We start from the raw sequence: 18,328 nt of genomic DNA, 5'->3' as shown, positions 1-18,328 counted from the left end.
CGTTATTCTCTGTATCCAATTATGTTTCACAGCAAGCAGAAGCTGCTCACAGAAGCTGCTTGAAATCAAAATGGTTTACATTTTAGGAATCACTTTTTACTTTCTTTTTGCAATTGGAAAATCCCAACATGAATGGAGCGCATTCAGAGGCAGGTATCTGATATGTGTTAAAGATCTTAAAGATGTAAACATTCACCCTCTGAATGGACTTTAACTAAACACAGGCAGATACTTGCAACAAATTTTTCTTTTTGCGTTTCTGCATTGTTCACTGGCATGTTGCACAGGATGTTGTTAATCTAATCAAGAACTGCTATTGAATAGTCAAAGTTTATCTGATCGTTAGTGTCATTTGTGTTAGATTTCATGAACTATACCTGGTGCAGCATGAGTTTCCTCATGGATTTGTACATGTACCAAACCCTCCGTTATGGGCGGCAGAGAGCCAAGGGTGGCCCTGTTGGGTCGAGGGGAACAGAGGAAATGTGGCTGGTATCTGACCTGTCCAGCTTTTTCTCCTGAAACACATTGAGATTTATAATTTTATGATAGATATGGGATGTAAGTTGAAAGTAACTACTGTTCAAATGTTTCCGGTTGGTAAGATATTGTGTAATGTTTTTGAAAGAAGTCTCTTATGCTCAACAACACTGCATTTACCTGATCAAAAATACAGTAAAAACAGTAATATTGTGAAATATAATTGAAATTTCACGAGTTCACATCTACATAAAATTAATACAATAAAGGTTATGCGTATTTGGCGTGCTGTCCGGGGGGAGGGCTCCGAGAACATTGGATAAAGGGGTGGTTGAGTATGATTTCACTTTTCTAACTTTAGTAAGTAATGTTGCTGTTTGAGCATAAACAACATCTGCAAAGTTACAACGCTCTAAGTTCAAAGCAAAGGAAGATATTTGCTCTTAAAGAAAAGGACTACAACAAACGGCTGGTAGGGACTAACTTTACATGACATTCCTCCCGGGTTAGGGACATCAGCAACCCTAAAATGTACATAAACCCAGCCCCAACCCAACCCAGAATTAGGAGATATAAAGTCAGAATTGCGAGATGTAAACTCGCAATTGTGAAAAAAGTCGCAATTATTGTTACTGTATTCTTTTTTTATTCAGGGCGGAAACAAGCTTCCATAGGATGTGTCATGTTCCAAAATTAAAACAAAGAATCATATAAATGTTGATTAGATGTCAAGATTTAAATGTAAAAATGGCTAAGTTTATTCCTCACAAAAAGCTGCGTTGTTTTAATAGAATTGGAATATAGCACATGAGTCATGGACAGTTTTTATGATACATTAATGTTTTTTTATTTTTTATTAATTAATTAGCCTATTAGAAATAACGTTAAATGTAACATGAACAATAATGTAAAAGCATGTTTGCCCTTTATTCTATAAACCTGTCTATGAATAAATAAATACAAATTCTAAGCCTATAATATTTTAAAAGGTTGACCATGTGTTCACCTTTAATCTGGTTTAGATTATAGTTCTCTTCTCTTCTTCTCTGGATGTTCTGTGTAGCATGTTTAGTATCCGGCAATAAGTGGTGCGTTACGCCAGCAAAAGATCCAACTTTTGCCTAAAAGAAACAAAGAATCATATATAAAAATAACATGTTTGATTTTCACATCTATATGATTTCTGAGGCTTCAACAAAAACATGGAACTGTTCCACATTATCTCTATATCTCTTTTGAAACCACTCAAACATGATGTTCACCTTCTTTCAAGGTTCACTTATTTTGAAGGTTCCTCCTTGTATTAAACGTCAGTTTAAAATGAAAATGTGAATGTGAATGCAAGCTGGAAGTCACACTGGAATTCTTTTGGATGCAATGCCTTGGAATTTTTTCAAAAGAATATAAAAGAACTGAGATGTTTTGATCTGCTGGGTTGAACATTTAACAATAATAAAGAGATACCAGGTGCTAGACATCAATGCTTTGAAATCAGTTACCATGAAATCAAAATGGAATATTGAGGTATTTATCATAAATGATTTTTTCATGCACATCGTAAACAAAATATCTTCCCCTCCCTCTTGTTGGGATATCTCTTCTTTTCTTTGATGCGTGTGGTGATAGATTGTTTTTTTTCATGTTCCCATATTTTGTTTTTAAAATTGTTTTCTGTTTGTCACTCTTTTCAGTTTAGTTTTAGTGTTTTCAAAGTTTAAGTTTATTTCATTTAATATAGGTTCTGTATTATAAGAGTGCCAAAGTGGTATTATTTAAAAATGTTGAATGCAGGTGGGTTATAAAGCTTTCAAGTTTTATAAAATAGTTTCAAAGATTAATTTTAGTCAGTTTTGTTTGGAGTTGTGTTGGTTTTTATTATTTTAGTCATTTAGATTAGTTAAAAATAACTGGAGTTATGTTTATAATTATGAGCATTATCTGTTTGAGTTCAGCTGGCTTTGCTGAGGACGACTATGGCGGCCATTTTGGAGTCTCTGGAGCACACCGGCGTTGTTTTCATTCTGCTGCAGTTGAACGTGACAGATCGAGACTTCACACAGGCCACCCACACCGAAGACCCTTCTTCCTGGATCCCCTCCAAATCCCTGTCCAAACCCTCATGTCTATGAGGTAAACACACTGATTACTGCATTCAGCTCTCATCACCTGGATCATTCCCCTTTCCCCCCCCCGAGAGAGTGCCTTTTCGGTCACATGCTGCAGCAATTTGTCGGTGTTGTTGAAGTTGCTCTTTTCCTGCTGATCACAGTGTCTCTTCTGATGCTTCATGCGGGTTTATGTTTGGATGATAGAAGCTGGACATTGTGAAACGGAAGCCACCGTGGAGTTTACGTTTCTCGTTCAAGATGCACAGCTGATTTGGTGATTCTTTTGATCTCCTTCCGCATCGACAGATGATTTTCAGACGGATTAATGTGCATATAATGAGGGAACAGTCAAGGGCTGTGGACCATTAGCAGATGGTGGTGGATGGGAATTGGATAGATTGTGGACCGTGTGCTTATGTAAAATCCCTTAGGACACCTTTATTAAGATTTGCAGCTCACATCTCACAGAGGTCAACTGGCGCATTATGGGTAAATCACCAGTTTGATTGACCTGGAATGTGTGGAAATTGAAGACACCTTGAGGACTGACCGTGTGTGTATGTGTGTGTGTGTGTGTGCGTTGCGTACTGACGGCAGTGTTATCTCCCCTGTCCAGGTGCAGTTTTAAGCGCTCAGTGAAAGATTATGAAGTGAAATGTAAAATGAACATACCACATTTCACCTAGTTGACTTCAGGATGGTGTTACCTCTCTGGCCAGAGTAGCGGTTCGCCAATGAGGGCCGGTAAACTAATACTACCACAGAGTCTGTCACCCTGACCTGAACCTGAGTTTCAACTTTTCTGGGCAGTAAAAATTTTGGAAGATTTACTGTGTACTGGCCTGTCCTTTAAGTTTATGTCCCACCTCTCTTGCTCTCTGGCAATCAGGAGGCAACTTCAGGCAAAGCTGCACAATAGTCCATTTGTATTAGATCTGGGCCTCTTAACTCTAAATTTGACAGATAACGAACTGTTTCATGCAGTACTTGGTCATGTACGTGTGTGTAACCTGGTACATTAATCAGACGACTGTTCGGTTCAGCTGCCTTTTCAGTATCTAATGTTTTTTAAACTTGACCATTAAATCTTTATATCCGGAACTGTAAATCTGAGTGATGTTTCCAGACCTCTGCAAACAGCATTAACATTATTGTGTGTAACACCCACTAAATACTATTAAAAAAATATTTAATTTAAATAAATGGATTTTATTTTTAATAGTTACCCTAGTGAATATATATATATATATATATATATATATATATATATATATAGGCCTATAACTCAAATACGTTTTCAAAAACCAAAAAAAGTAATCCATTGTTTTGACTATTTGTGAGTTGAAATAAAGGATATCTTCATGTTTAGTTGAGTTTACTGATGTTTTTAAGGCATTTTAAGGCAAATGTTTTACAGTGAAGGGTAATAGTGTTATTCTTTCTTCTATTTCACAAATTTACCTTCTTTTTTCCAAAGGCCAAAATTGCTCCAGTCAGGTCTTGCAGTGTGTGCAGCTGCTTCTCAACTTCCTGTTTCGGGCAGCTAGGAGCCTTTCTCTTCCTGTTAACCTGGCCAGATCGGTATGCCAGTGCGAGATCTTCTGAATACAGAATAAGAGGCCCTCTCCTTGTACTGTAGGTCTTTGGTGGCGCCGGCTCTAGGCCTCCAAAAAAACGCCCACTGCTCGTAAGACGCAGCAGCGAAGGCTGAGATTTCCAGTTGAAGTAGTCCTAGGAAAAGATCATGTTTCGATTGACTGTTCTACTGCGCGTACTCATTGAAACTGGCCTTATATAGACACATTTGTAAGAAACATTTACCTCTGGTTCAAAACAGACCTCCAGTCTTCCATCATTACCATCTTCATCGGGCACAATTTGGCCGTACCCACGACTCAGCAATGACAGGACAAAATCTTTCATTGTGACGCTGATGATGTTCTTTGAATGAATGCTGAAAAAGTACATGTACAAGATTTTAAAATCACAAAGGCCTTTTTAATTTGTACCGTTATTATATATAGCAATTGTATCACTGCTAAAAAAGTTCCTGCCTTAAATTTTTAAGTACAGTCAACTTGGATGTTTAAGTCATTTAAACTTAAATTACACTAGACTTAAAATAATGAGTTAAATATGATATAACTAATAAAAAATATAACTTACAAAAAAGTTGAAAATGTAAAAACATAGGTTGTCAAATAACTTATTGATATAATTAGGTTTCAAAGAATGTCAAAAGTCAGTGATTTTCACAGTTGTTCAACGCTGTTTTATGTTTCTCGTACCTCAGTTTGTGGCCCAGCGGCACCCCTCTCTTCAGCGACCATTTCTCTTTACCTCAGAATGCATTTGCGTGTTTGTTCAGCATCTCCGCAGCTGCTTTTACATAGTAAGAATCATTTCGGCCCATGTTACGAATGTCTGTGTTTGCTGAGCTTTGGTGTTGCTAGGCTCTCCACAGCTCCTCGGCAGAGCACTGTTTTCTTGTTTCCTTGGTTGCAACCAAGCACTTACCCCTCCTGGTCAGGCCAGCAACTCTACTACCTTTGCTAAACCCATCCTAAAATACAAACAAAAGGAAGATAACTGGTCACAGCTTTTTGTGAGTAACTTGACAGGCACGTCCTGTCATATGCCCAGTACAGCACATCCCTAATTAGTATTATTGACTGTGCCACAAGATATAGACCTTTCCTTCCTTCACATAAAACCCCTCCATCAATCAAACAGACAGGGGGAATTGTTAAAGCGTACAACTAAAAGACCTGCAGGATGTCCTTAAATAATGTAAGAGGATACTGAAGGGTTAGTTAACTGAAACTATAATTAAAATCATAGGTATAGCACTTTATTTTACAGTCATGTTCCGCATATACTATGTACTTAATACAATAACTGGGTTATTAACTACACAGTAAAAAATTGTTTTCATGATTTGTTATCGCAACTTTTTTTCTTTTATCAAATTAACTTAGATGATTAATGTGATTCAGATTTTGAGTGTCTGTTGATTAAGTCAATCTACTTTGTTGTATTAACTCAAATGTATAATTTCAATGGCAACCAGGTAACTTACTTTTTTTTAAGTTAAACCAACCATTTTTTTTACAGTAATACAATTTATTACTGTATATACAGGTATTACTGTATATACAATACAATAATAATTGTAGTTTTTTTTTTTATAAAATAATTCTTATATTGAAGTCAAATCAAATATATAAAAAACTTTTTTTTTATTTCAGCCAGTTGCCAAGACTAACATTTCTCATTTTCATAGTCTAACTCGATGTAATAAAATAGCTAAAACTGTAAATAAAGACACTTTTTTTTTAAACAAAAGCTTGTTTTGTTTTTATATAATTTTTTTATAATTACAAAAACACAACACAATTACTAACATTTTGACTAAAATTAAAATGAAACAACATACATAATTATGTTTTTACATTGCTTTAACAGGCAAGTTTTTTTTTAAGTAAGTTTAATGTAATTTCAGTTGAAATTATTTAAACAACCAAGTTTATTGTGTTTAAGGCCGCAACTTATTGTGTTAACTAATAAACACGTTTTGGGAACAGTGCATTTAGTAACACTTAAGGTCCCCGTTAACGTTTAGTTAATGCATTAGCTAACATTAACGGACAACATATTTGTTACAGTAATTATTACAAATGTTAGTTCATGGTGGCTCAGGTCCATTAACTGATATTAACAGAAACAACTTTTGATTTTAATATGTATTAGTAAATGTTGTAATTAACTGAGATTAACAATACTTAATTTTTTTTCATTGTTAGTTTAACAAATTTAACTAATGTTAACAAATGGAACCATATTGTATATGTAAAGTATTTACTGTGCATCTTTCGAGAAGCTCTTGTGCTTCAGTACTCAGATCTGCAAGAGGTTTAAACTGAGCGTCACAGGAAAGACGTCTCCAGACTGCTGTGGATGCCTTTGAACCACAACACTAGCCTCTTCAACCACAACTGCATGTGCTTTGTGTTACACGGTGAATCATTTTATTACTCTGTGAGATCATACTTTGTGACGATGAACAGAACCCTAGTTGAGCACCTGCAGGTTGATGAGGACAAAATGTTAAAATACTTAACATTAACCTGCCAACACCCTCTGAGCTGAGCTCTTGACCCACATTGAAATAATTTTAAAAAATATCATGATTATAGTAAAATAAGGAAAATCTTTTTTTATAAATCAGTTGCTTCTGTGATAGTTAATATGGGCACTTCACACATCCAAAGAACAGGAGCCTACTGTATATGTGAGGGGCTCAACAGATTTAAACATATAGCTTGTAGGCATTCAAGAGACTTTGCACCATAATTAGTGTTACAGAATGTGATTCTGTATAAAATGTAACATTAATGTATTTTGTTCACAATATAATATGCAATATAATATTTTGGTGAGTCCTTTTCCTTTGCAGTGCACTCTTAAAAACAAAGGGTCTTTATTGGTATACGCTTCCATGAAGAATCTTTAACATCCATGAAAACTTTCCATTGGACAAAAGGTCTTCGTGGAAAAAGATTTTTTAAATGTTCTTCTCAGGAAAAAAAGTTATTTTAAAACCCGTTCACTGAAACTTTCCTTTTAGAAACCAAAAATGGTTTGTCTATGGCATTACTGCGAAAAACCTCCTGTGGAACCTTTCTTTTTAAGAGTGAAATTAATATTCTTATCAATATAAATCTGTTACAAAACACTGCATTTAAATATAATAAAGCTCTCAAATAGTGCAAGAGATAAATTATGTGCAACAGTTGATGATAACCTAAACTTTTGCTTAAATATAAAGTATGTTTCGTTCTTGAAACTTGTCTTTGTAGTTCATTCATAAAACTTGCTGTAAAGTCAACTCAGCTTGTGATCAAGTGTTCACAACATATCAGTCACCTGTGGGTGGCGCTAAAGCACCGCTCTTACACGCCGGAGTTTCTCTAAACACCAATACTTTAATTTGTTCAGTAATGCACCGAATATCACCACGCATGTAGGTCTCATTCTTTGAGGTTGACTTAGTTTTGTAGTTAAATAAAAAAATGTAAAAGTCAAGATAATAGCCTACCACATTTGGTGCAACAGTCTTCAAAAAGGCTAGTTGTCTGAGCACTTTCTGACAGGCTTTTTTCTTACAATAAATGCTAAAGGTTAAACAGAGGAGCCCGTGCATGGTTTCGACATCTGCATGTCTTTGTTTTCATCATTTTAAAAATAAAAACGTTTGAGTAAAATGAGTCAGTTCGTTAAAAATCTAATCAATTTATTCAGCGAAACTGTACAGATACAAAGGTCTCTTACCAAATTTTAAAAACCAAGTAAAAAACAGCAAGATTATTTTCATAAATACATATATTCTTTGAGAAAGGGTGATTATTTACACATTACATCGTTTAAAGGGAGCTTGCATAAATTCACAGCTGTACACATGCATATAAGAGTCCCAATCCTAATGCGTACTTGACGGTCCATGAAGTATGCATGATTGTCGACGTAGGGCTGCGAAAGTCATACAAGTCCCCAGTTATGTGTATAAGGCAAATTACTTCCAAAATTGCAGGTAGAGAACCGTGAGCATTGCGCAAAGCATTCAGTAGGCTATTGTCTACAGAGATCACATCTGATATCGTGTTACACAGAAATACACTCAAATGTCTTTTTTCACATACATATAATATGAGAAACCCCAATGGTTAAACAGACTCAGGCTGATAACACTGTTCATGATGGTCCGCTTCCACTGTGGAAACGTCTAGGCACACAGTAGTGTCCACAAAACTCACTCAACAAGTCTCGTTTCGCGTAACGGTTCGCCATGTCTCCGCTCGAGACGTTTATCTCAGAGAAAACTTGCATGGTCATTCAAACCAAACACAGACTCGCTTCTTTTTCATACCGTCGTCTCGCCTTGGTTGCTATTGCTGAGCCGTTTATAAAACCTGCGCCACGACTGCAGAGTTTTCCCAGACCATATCCAAAATCCAGAGGTGATTCCTACGATCATGGTCATCAGGTACTTGATCATGAACACGGTAAAGTCTGGAGACATAGGGGCGAAGTTATTGACCGGGCAAGGGACGGCGAATCGCTTGCACGTCTGCATGTGCCAGGTCTTCTCCCATTGCTCTCGGAAAGCCTGCTCGTAGAAGTAGCAGGCGATCACGATGGTCGCGGGAACCGTGTAGAGCACACTAAACACGCCGATGCGCACCATCAGCTTCTCCAGTTTCTCCGTCTTGGTGCCGTCGTGCTTCATGATGGTTCTGATGCGGAAAAGCGACACGAAGCCGGCCAGGAGAAACGAGGTGCCGATGAAGAGGTAGACGAAAAGCGGCGCCAGGACGAAGCCACGCAGCGAGTCCACGTTGTAGATGCCAACGTAGCACACACCGGTGAGGAGGTCGCCATCCACCTGGCCCATGGCGAGGATGGTGATGGTCTTAACTGCTGGGACAGCCCAAGCGGCCAGGTGGAAGTACTGAGAGTTGGCCTCGATGGCTTCGTGACCCCACTTCATTCCCGCAGAGAGGAACCATGTGAGGGACAGAATGACCCACCAGATTGAACTCGCCATGCCGAAGAAATAGAGGATCATGAAGAGGATAGTGCAGCCCTCTTTTTTGGTGCCCTGCGCGACGGTCTTGTAACCATCGTCGTTGAATTTGTCAATGCACACGACTTTGTCTTCAAGGAAAAAGCCAGCTGCGTATGCAACAGCCACCATGAAGTAACACCCGGAGAGGAAGATGATGGGCCTCTCCGGGTAACGGAACCTCCTCATGTCCACTAAGTACGTGAGAACTGTGAAGAGTGTACTCACACAGCACAAAATGGACCAAATGCCCACCCAGAGCCGGCCAAATTTGACCTCTTCCTCTCTAAAATACATCAATCCGTTGGGTCTAGTGGGCTCACATGGCGCCCCGCAGTCCTTCTCGCCCATGAAGTGGTACTTCAGATAAGTGGGCACTTTGAGCTGCAGCGGGCATGTGAATTGCTGGCTGGGTCGGATCACGCTCGGCTGTAGTGTGATCAGTTCTGGCACGTAGGGCGTCGGGTTTGAGGTCGGGCTTCCCGCGTCCGAGGTGTTCTGGCCCACGCAGATCTCGCCCGCGCCGTGGACCGGGAAGTTCTCGCAGCGCAGTCGCTCGGGCCACTGGAAGCCGAACTTGTTCATGAGGGCCTCGCAGCCTTGTCTCGCGCGCTCGCACAGGGAGCGACACGGCGGGATGGCTTGCTCGAGCACAGTGCAAACCGGCGCGTACATGGAGCAGAGGAAGAACTTCAGGTCCATGGAGCACTGCACTTTCACCAGGGGGTAGAACTGGTGCACCTCCAGCCCGGCGTCCTCCTGGTTGGTGTGACCCAAAAGGTTAGGCATAATGGTCTGATTGTAGGCGATGTCCGTACAGAGAGGTATCGATATGGGCTGGCAGAAGCCGTGCTCGGGAATGGAGATGCCCTTCTCGCCATGATACTGAGCGCTGGACGGCTGCAGGGCCGGGGTGAAAAACAGAAGAAAATATACAGTAATCCCGCAACAGTGTTGCATTTTGAGGAAAGCCGTTGTTCAGTTGATTCGTTCTGAAAGAATAAGCTCTGCGTTCACAGTCAAAGTTTCTTTGTGACCAGTTCGTAATTTTTTTTTGAACTCCTTGTTTGAGCTCTTGTCACAACACTCGTGGTCTGAAAGCAATCATGTTAAGCAAATGAGTGGATTTGTGAAGGAAGCCCTGACAAAAGTCCGAAAATAGATCCAAACTAAATCCACAAGGAGCGCATGGTTTTTCTTCTTCAAGGTTTTTGAGAGAATCTTTCGAATGTTATTTCGAGTTTTCCGTCTGTCTCTCCAAATCCCGCGTGTAAAAGCCTGTGTATCCAGTGACTTTAAAAACTGCCTTCCAGAGAGTCGTGTTAAAACTTAAGTCGGGTTTCTCGAGCAGAGCGCGCTCTCGTGTGCGCTGGGTAGACGCGCTTCTCACTGACTGGAAGGTTTGAGCGCAAGTGAGGCGCACATACAATAATGTGCCGTCGGTTTCTACACACCCCTCATTCAAAATCACTGCCCCTCGATGCGGGGCGCCTTGAAACCACGAGCATTTTAGACCAATCACAGGTTTTGTTTTCCTTTGCGTCTTGCTTTTGATTGGTCATTGGTTGTAATTGCGGTGGGTTTCAGCTATCAGAAACTTTCCTTCTATAGACGGCGGAGAGAAAAATCCATAGGCTGTATTCTGAAAGTGTAGTGATTCTTTGGGCATGCAAACCGGTGCCAAATCTTGCACATGACTAATACTAAGTCACTCCATTTTAGTTTCTCAATTCAAATCCAGCTTTTATTTTTTTAAACCATTCAAATGATAATTATGTGTGTGAATGTTGATGGTCGGCATTACCAATTCAAATATGTGTTTACTAATTTGCGTAGTAGAAGTAGCATATAGCAACACTGAGTCAGTGTACAAAATGTAAACACCCCTTTATCTCATTGGGTTTCTTGTTATAATCTGAGTATAATCATAATACATCGGAAAAAGCAGAGCTAAAATAAATTCCTTTGAGTAAATAGCCTACATCTTTCCCGAGGGAGGGGGAGGGGGTATAAGGTTACATTACGAAATAGTCAATTAAATGGTTTAAATGTTAATTTAATGACACACCTCACACCCGCTATTCAGGCTGGCTTGGAAAGTTAACTTGCTAGAAAGCATGATAAATATTTTGATGATTTTCATTTGAATTCTCATGCAGAGTGTGTGGGGACCATCAGCTAAACAATTTGGACTATGTAAGGGCAAAAAATGCTGAGATTTAAATGTACACGAAGAGTATGTCCATGTAAGGAAGATATTAAGAGAAACACTATGAAATCTGTCTGGAAGATTCTGTGAAATAGTACATTAAGGTCCAGATTAAAAGAAGCTAAACCAAACAGAGTTTCAGTGGTGCCAAAAATGCGAAGAATTCACAACTTGTTACAATTATAAACCAATTAATTAATAAGTGTCTGAGACCAGCGGTAGCCAGAGCTATTGGCTTATTGAATAACTTATTCTTAATCATAAATAAAAAATCTTCTTCCCTCTGCTTGAGTGAGTTTTAAAAATAGATCTGAGCATTATAGCTGTATGCCTGGTTACGTGGTATGTAAATGTGAGGGCTGAGGGAGATGATCTGCTCTCTGGACCTCAACATCAATCACACGGAGCCCAAAGCTGCTGCCTCAGAAATGAGCGCCATGGCACGCTTATTCTGGAACTCACCGTACAGCTCTACAGCAGCCCATGTTTGATCACTGGGCATATACACTCACTTCATCTTTCAACAGACATGCAACTTAAAACTTCGACCGACATTTTCATCACGTTGTTCTGATGTTGTTTTAGTGATAAAATACACCATGAGTTTATGAATTCATGATTCTTGTCCCTATTTGAATTTGAGAACAGAATATGGTTGAAAATACTTTACTCTGCAAGAGTGATTTACATAATTTTGTGTTTTTCACGTGCCTGCCTACATTTATGGGACCAACAAAAGTAGGAACAACTTTAAAGCAGACTATGTGAAATTTGGAAACGATATTGAGAGATGGTATGATGATGGGTGGCTTGAAAGATGCCAAAAAGAAATGATTTAGTACAGATGATTAGACAAGTTCGAAAAGTTCATATGAGTTTTTAGTATAGACTTCATTAATATTTGTGGTTTCCCACTGGACCTTATTAGCTCTCATACTGCTCAGCTCCACACTTTTACGCTTCAACTCAGAGAGAAAGTAAAAGGAGGTAATGAGGGGAATACGGGTGCCTTGTAGTGGAATAAACTACATGATCTGTTGTATTTTGTGAAATGATGTGAACTTCATTGGAGCTCTCAGTTCAACTCTCCAATCTTCTTTGGCTGTGCTTTGAGTATAACCTGTTGGTCGTACTTGTTTTTGGGGTTAATTGAATTTGACCTTTAATCATCCTGACAAAAAATCAAACCACTGCTTTTAGTGTGTCAATATTTATTGTCCTTTCTGTGTTTTATAGGCCCATAGAGCTCTGTATGTCTTTACATTTTTTTTGATGACTGACACACCTGAGGTCTGCATAAAAAAACAGCATGTGTATATAATTTATTAATGTGCCAACAAATCATTCTAATAGAAATACTTTAAGCATTATAGTATCTACAAATATTCCACAACATTTGAATCAAGAATCTTCTGTCCTTTACTGTTTAGAAAGAGGAGACATCTTAAGGAATCACAATGTCTTGCAAAATAATTATGTTTTTTTCTTCTTCTTTCAACTAGTTGTCAGTGAAGCAACTTAAATTATATATGTTTTACTAATAGTCAGTGATAGTTTCAGAGAGGTTGATTTCCCAAGGGAGACGCTCGGATACACCCACCAGCATTCGCCGTCCCTTGGGACAAACCTCATCGTCACTGAGATTAAAAGTGAAACATCTCTGACATGACCCAGCCTGAGAACTATGTAAGTTTCCAGGAAATTTTGGAAATCAATTGTTAGTTTTCCAAGAACATTTCCTCCCATTGGTGCTATGTTTTAATCACTTAGCCTATATTTTGCGCATAACATGTTTTCCAGATTGTGTGGAGTTCCTTTTACAGTTGGATCTATTGATGCTCGCCCCATCAAAGCTTCATGATTTAGGACGTTCTGTACATGAGGAAATCTCATCACACCATTTGCTGTCCCAGAGATTTTTTTATCATGCACATTCTTCATGCATTTCCCCCAAATATTAACACTAAATAATATCTCTGTTGTTAACCTTTGCTATGGTTTCATTCTTTCATATCCCCCCATTTTGTTCTTAACTTATATTACATTAAAAAAAAAAAGAAGCTTTTTTCAAATTTGAATGGCGCTAGCAGAAAATCCCTCCCCCGGTCATTCAGCTCTTTCAGTAGCAGGTCCGTAAATTTGCGGGCGAGTCTGTTTTGATTTGGTCAAGCCCTTGGTTTCCCATAGTCTGGCACCAACGTTAACTTACAGAGGACTGTGGCACATAACTCAACATGCATACACGAGCAAGCCAAATAAAACGCTTAAGGATGGTCAGTGAGTGCTTTGAGGCACATCGTCCCGGGCAAAGTGTATATCACTGCGGTCATTTAGCTACCGTGTCAGACTGTAAAGCTCTGGCTCTCTTCAGTTGAGATTTTTCCTGCAAGAAAACCCCCAGTCACACACCCAGATATCTGCATGGTTGGTGCCGATATATTAACCCACTCCTCAACACTTTCATTTTTGAAGAAATGTTTGCTCTTGTCTAAATTAATAGTGTGCATGTAAGAGAAGAAATACAAACCCTAGCTATGTAGGTCTGGACTTGCTGAAGAATGCCACAGCATTCATCTGCATTGCAGCTACATATAAATGTCCTTTGTTTGTATTATATTTCCATTGCTAATGGCAAGAGAGAGTATCATGATTCACATACATATTTAAAAAGCCCCAGGCAAGTCTGCCTATGACATTGGTTCTCATGCACTGGGAGAGGTGCAGGCAGCAGATGAAGGGATGGTGTCTGCCGAAGGAATGAATGAAGATAGTCATGAGAGAGAGAGAGAGAGAGAGAGAGACAGAGACAGAGAAAGGCAGAAAGAGAATGAGAGCCACAGGAAATGCAGGTTACGCTGGACTCTTGAGCATTGCCTGAGGATAGGCTGCAGGCGCTGTATCATAAATGACAGGAGGCTTATTCAGTTTGGCTAATACGGCCCAGTGAAATGCGGAAGGGGTTAATACGCCCTCTCCAGAGAAACATGACGTCCACAGTGCAAAATGCTGTTGATATGAATCTAAGATCATGTGCTAGGGCACAACATGAGGAACACCAGCTCGTAATATTTGTAATTCTTTTACAAATGTGTCACACACACACACTAAGAGCTTTTGAATGTCCGTTTCAGTGTGTTTGAGAGAGAACAAAAATGTGTAGTTGCATGGGAGAGAATTTTTAGGGTGTTTGCGTGTGTGTGTGTGTGTGTGTGTGTGTGTGTGTGTGTTCTGGACCTGCAATTAATTAGCAGTTAAAACTCCCTCATTTAATCTTTGTGCCAAGAGCTCCGTCCCTCTCCAGCTTTCCGTGTACTGCTGTCACAGGGGACGGGAAAAGGGGAGGAAAGCTTTGGTTTAGCCCTCTGATCATCCAGCTTACTGAACATCACACTGTGTTACGGAAACAGAGCTCCAGGCTGTCTCCACAGGACTTCATGACAGATATCCACACCTTAACTGCACCAGAATGTGATGCTTAAGATGTTTTATTGCCACACAGTTTAGTGGTATGAACACAATTTACTCGTAAACTCCCTTTTGACATGTTTATGTATATTTTGTAAGTTTCGTCTTATCTTTCACTATTTCCTCCTGCTTTTTTCTTAGTGTGTTCTTCCTGACCCTGTGCACAGTTTTCCCCCCTCCTGTTCTGGTCGACATACTTCTAAAACTTTCCACTGATGGAGTTTGTCTGTCATTTGTAAAACTCAAGTGGCCAGCTGTCAGAGAGCAGGCGTCTGTCCTATAATCCCTTGATTCAGAGCAAGATTTTCTCTTTTTTCTACAGTGGAAGATGTACTGGTCATATAAACACGCTATACCGTTAACCTAAACACAGTCGTCTGGCAATATACATTTTAGGGGAAACAATTTAGAGAAACGTGGGCTCATCAAAGGCGAAATTAAAGAAGCGGTCTGCAGGCTGCAAACACACTTACGTTACTTAACTGTAACGTTTGCTGGTTTAAGCTGGTCTTCATGTTGTCAAGCTGTTTAGCTAGTTTAGCTGGGCGGCCAACTGGTTTCCTAGTTTGACCAACAGAAAACCCCTTTAAACCCTTACCAGGCTAGAAGACCAGTGAACCAGCTTTTTTTTCTACAGGGTTAGTGATTTTGGGCACTAATTTTCTACAACTTTCAGTTAAGTAAATATGCAAACCTATGCGGATCACTTATTTTAAAGAACATATCTGTAGTAGATTTAGTAGTAGATTTTTCCAGTTTATCCACTTATTTTTATACAAGTTAAGTGTCTTGTAATAGATGTTATCTCATTGTGACATGGTTGTGGTATTATAATACTAGTGTTCACTGAAAAAAATTATACTTAAAAAGAGAACTTACACGGAAATAATGGGCCTCATTCATCAACCGTTCTTACAAAGAAATGTGTTCTTAAACCCCACTTACGCACTTTTTACGAAGATTCTGACATTCACTAATGTTTTCTTATCTTGGATTTGTAGCTAAGAACAAAATCTATGCAAACTCAAGAGCATTCTTACCACATTTTAGTGATGACAGTTTGCTCCAAATAATTTGTTAGCCTACTGCATTTTATTTAGGCTAATTCCACAGTCGTTTACACTGATATTTTACTATTTCTGATCATTTGTTGAAAAAAAAAAAATCATTGTATGGAAAGAAACACTAACACTGCAATTTACGTGGGATTCATCAATACATACTGGGAACTATATTCTCAGAAGGCGAAGCACTGCTACTTCTGCAGAGTGATTAGCGCAACACTGAGCGAACTCTCTGCTCCTCGCCACGAGGCTTCTCAGGTGCTGTGAGCAAATCACTCCACAGAAGCAGCAGTGCTTCGCCTTCTGAGAATATATTTTCGTATACGGTTGAAGATGGCTGTGTCTCATGTGACCTTGTTATTTGGACACGCTGTAACTATACAAATCACAACATGTAAATAGGAAAATGTTGGCGTTATTTTAACGTCATAAAGCATACGCTAAGCATACGCTAAGCATACGCATACGCTTAGCTACCAGCAGGAGCTAAATGATAAATTAGACTCTTGCCGTATTCGGTCGGTAAAACAGCAAAAACGTCCTTCTTCCAAAGGAACGATTCGAGCACCGTCTTCTGTTCCTCTTTTAGAGAAAAAGGGAAGTCTAAATCTTTCATTGTAGCGCCCAAAGCTGTTTCAAACAACTGGTGTTCATCCATAGCCATCTTGCAATGTTTACTAATGCACATTCATTCAAAAATTTTCACATGTTGCTACTTTCATTTATTGCAAGTCTTCATTTTTTTTCTCCCACCGAGGTTTTAATTTCACAGAGTCAGTGAGTGAAAAAGGAGATGAATAAAAAAGAGGCTGTTTTTGGTCAGCGGAGGTGGTGAGGGCTAGGACCCGTCAGCCTACCTGGAGTAGACTAGAAGAGGGCGAGTATGTCAGGGAGAGGGCTGCTCACCCAGCCAGCTGGACTGGATCCGTCAATGGTTTACAGAGCCGCTACAGTACAGGGCAGAGGTATGCTACCTCCACAAACCTGGAAAAAAAACATGGCCGCCAGGAGAAACTGTGCGATGAAAGGATGATTTATGCAGCACAAATACGCCGCACGTATGGTCTGCTAGCAAATGAGCGGGTAGGCTGTTTCTGGCTGATGGGGTTGTGCTGTGAAGGATACGTGCTGCCGGTGTAGAGGGCAAGAGGCGGAGGGATGTTTTAACAGTCTTATGTAAACCAACTGGGGTGGGGGCGGCCATCTTGTGTTTATCACATGTCAGAAAAAAAGCAAGGCCAGGGCACCTCTGGGAGCTCAGTGCTGTTTGAAAGTGGCATTCTTACACAGGATTAATAAACAAGGCGACCCATTGGATGGCTGGGAGTACAGGATCTCAATATGTGCTGCACTTTAGCAGGAGGGGACCTTCCTCTGTTTTCACTGCTTCAGGAGAAAGAGTGTGTATGTGCTGTGTGTTACTGTTTGGTCTTGATGGTGTCTGATTGAAGCACCTGGATTTTTTTAATTCATTTCACAGGTCTCTGGCTAGAGAGTGCACATTTCAGTGCAGAAGAACACGTGATGAAACAATGAAGTGCCTGTCCTATATTTCTATAAGTATCATTTCTTGCACCCTGACAGCTGCATAAGCCAAGTTGAATCAAAGGTCTGAAGGAAACAGCTGCTCCAAACATTTTTCAACTGTAGAGGGGGGTTGAGGAGAACGTATCTCAATCATATCTCAAACCGCATTGTGTGTGCTGCTGTCTTTCTTTGATTACTTGTATAGCCAATGTGACCTCATTAGAATCCAAATGTGTCACACTTTAAATTAGGTGTATTTAACTATGTACTTGGATCAAACAATACGTACAATGTATTTATTGAGTTCATGTTGTATTGCAAAACACTTTTGCTTGGGGGTATGGGTAGGTTTAACGGTGGGCTAAAAGGTAAGAGAAGGGTCAATGTGATTAAAGATGTAATTACAGAAGATAATATCTGATGTAATTACATGTAGGTAATTATATATAAGTACAATGTAAAAACATATATGTACACAATAAGTGCTTTGTATCAAACTATAATTTAAATGTTAGTTGTAAAGACACATAAAGTGGGACCTTCAAATGTATTTGTACAAACACTGTAAATAGTAATATGTAATTGTAACCTTAAAGTATATACTAACTTTTGTTTGTGTAATATGTCTGGTTGTAATAATGTAAAATATTTTTTTTTTCCTGAAATGTGTAGTGTATAGTATGTTTTAAACACACATCACTTTTTGCAGTTTTGCTATATGAATGAAACATATAGAATAAACATATTTACATCTAAAGCATATATTATTTGTATAAGACACACAAAGGTTTATGTTATTTTGAATTCATAGCAGAATTTCTCTTTTTCATCATGATTTACTACATAAAATAAT

General features: G+C 39.1%; 1 protein-coding gene across 1 annotated transcript; it reads right to left on the bottom strand.

Annotated features, from left to right (window-relative positions):
- Nucleotides 1-7,863: 7,863 nt before the first annotated feature.
- fzd7a (frizzled class receptor 7a) lies at nt 7,864-10,608 on the bottom strand. The gene has a single exon (XM_079617942.1). It carries the CDS (start codon nt 10,168-10,170, stop codon nt 8,509-8,511), a length of 1,662 nt encoding a protein of 553 aa, XP_079474068.1. The 5' UTR covers nt 10,171-10,608; the 3' UTR covers nt 7,864-8,508.
- Nucleotides 10,609-18,328: the final 7,720 nt, after the last annotated feature.

The sequence above is a fragment of the Phoxinus phoxinus genome (genome assembly GCF_949152265.1).
Source record: "Phoxinus phoxinus genome assembly, chromosome: 7".
Taxonomy (NCBI): Eukaryota; Metazoa; Chordata; class Actinopteri; order Cypriniformes; family Leuciscidae; genus Phoxinus; species Phoxinus phoxinus.
Note: the sequence above shows the minus strand (reverse complement) of the source record. Positions and strands in the feature narration are given on the sequence as shown.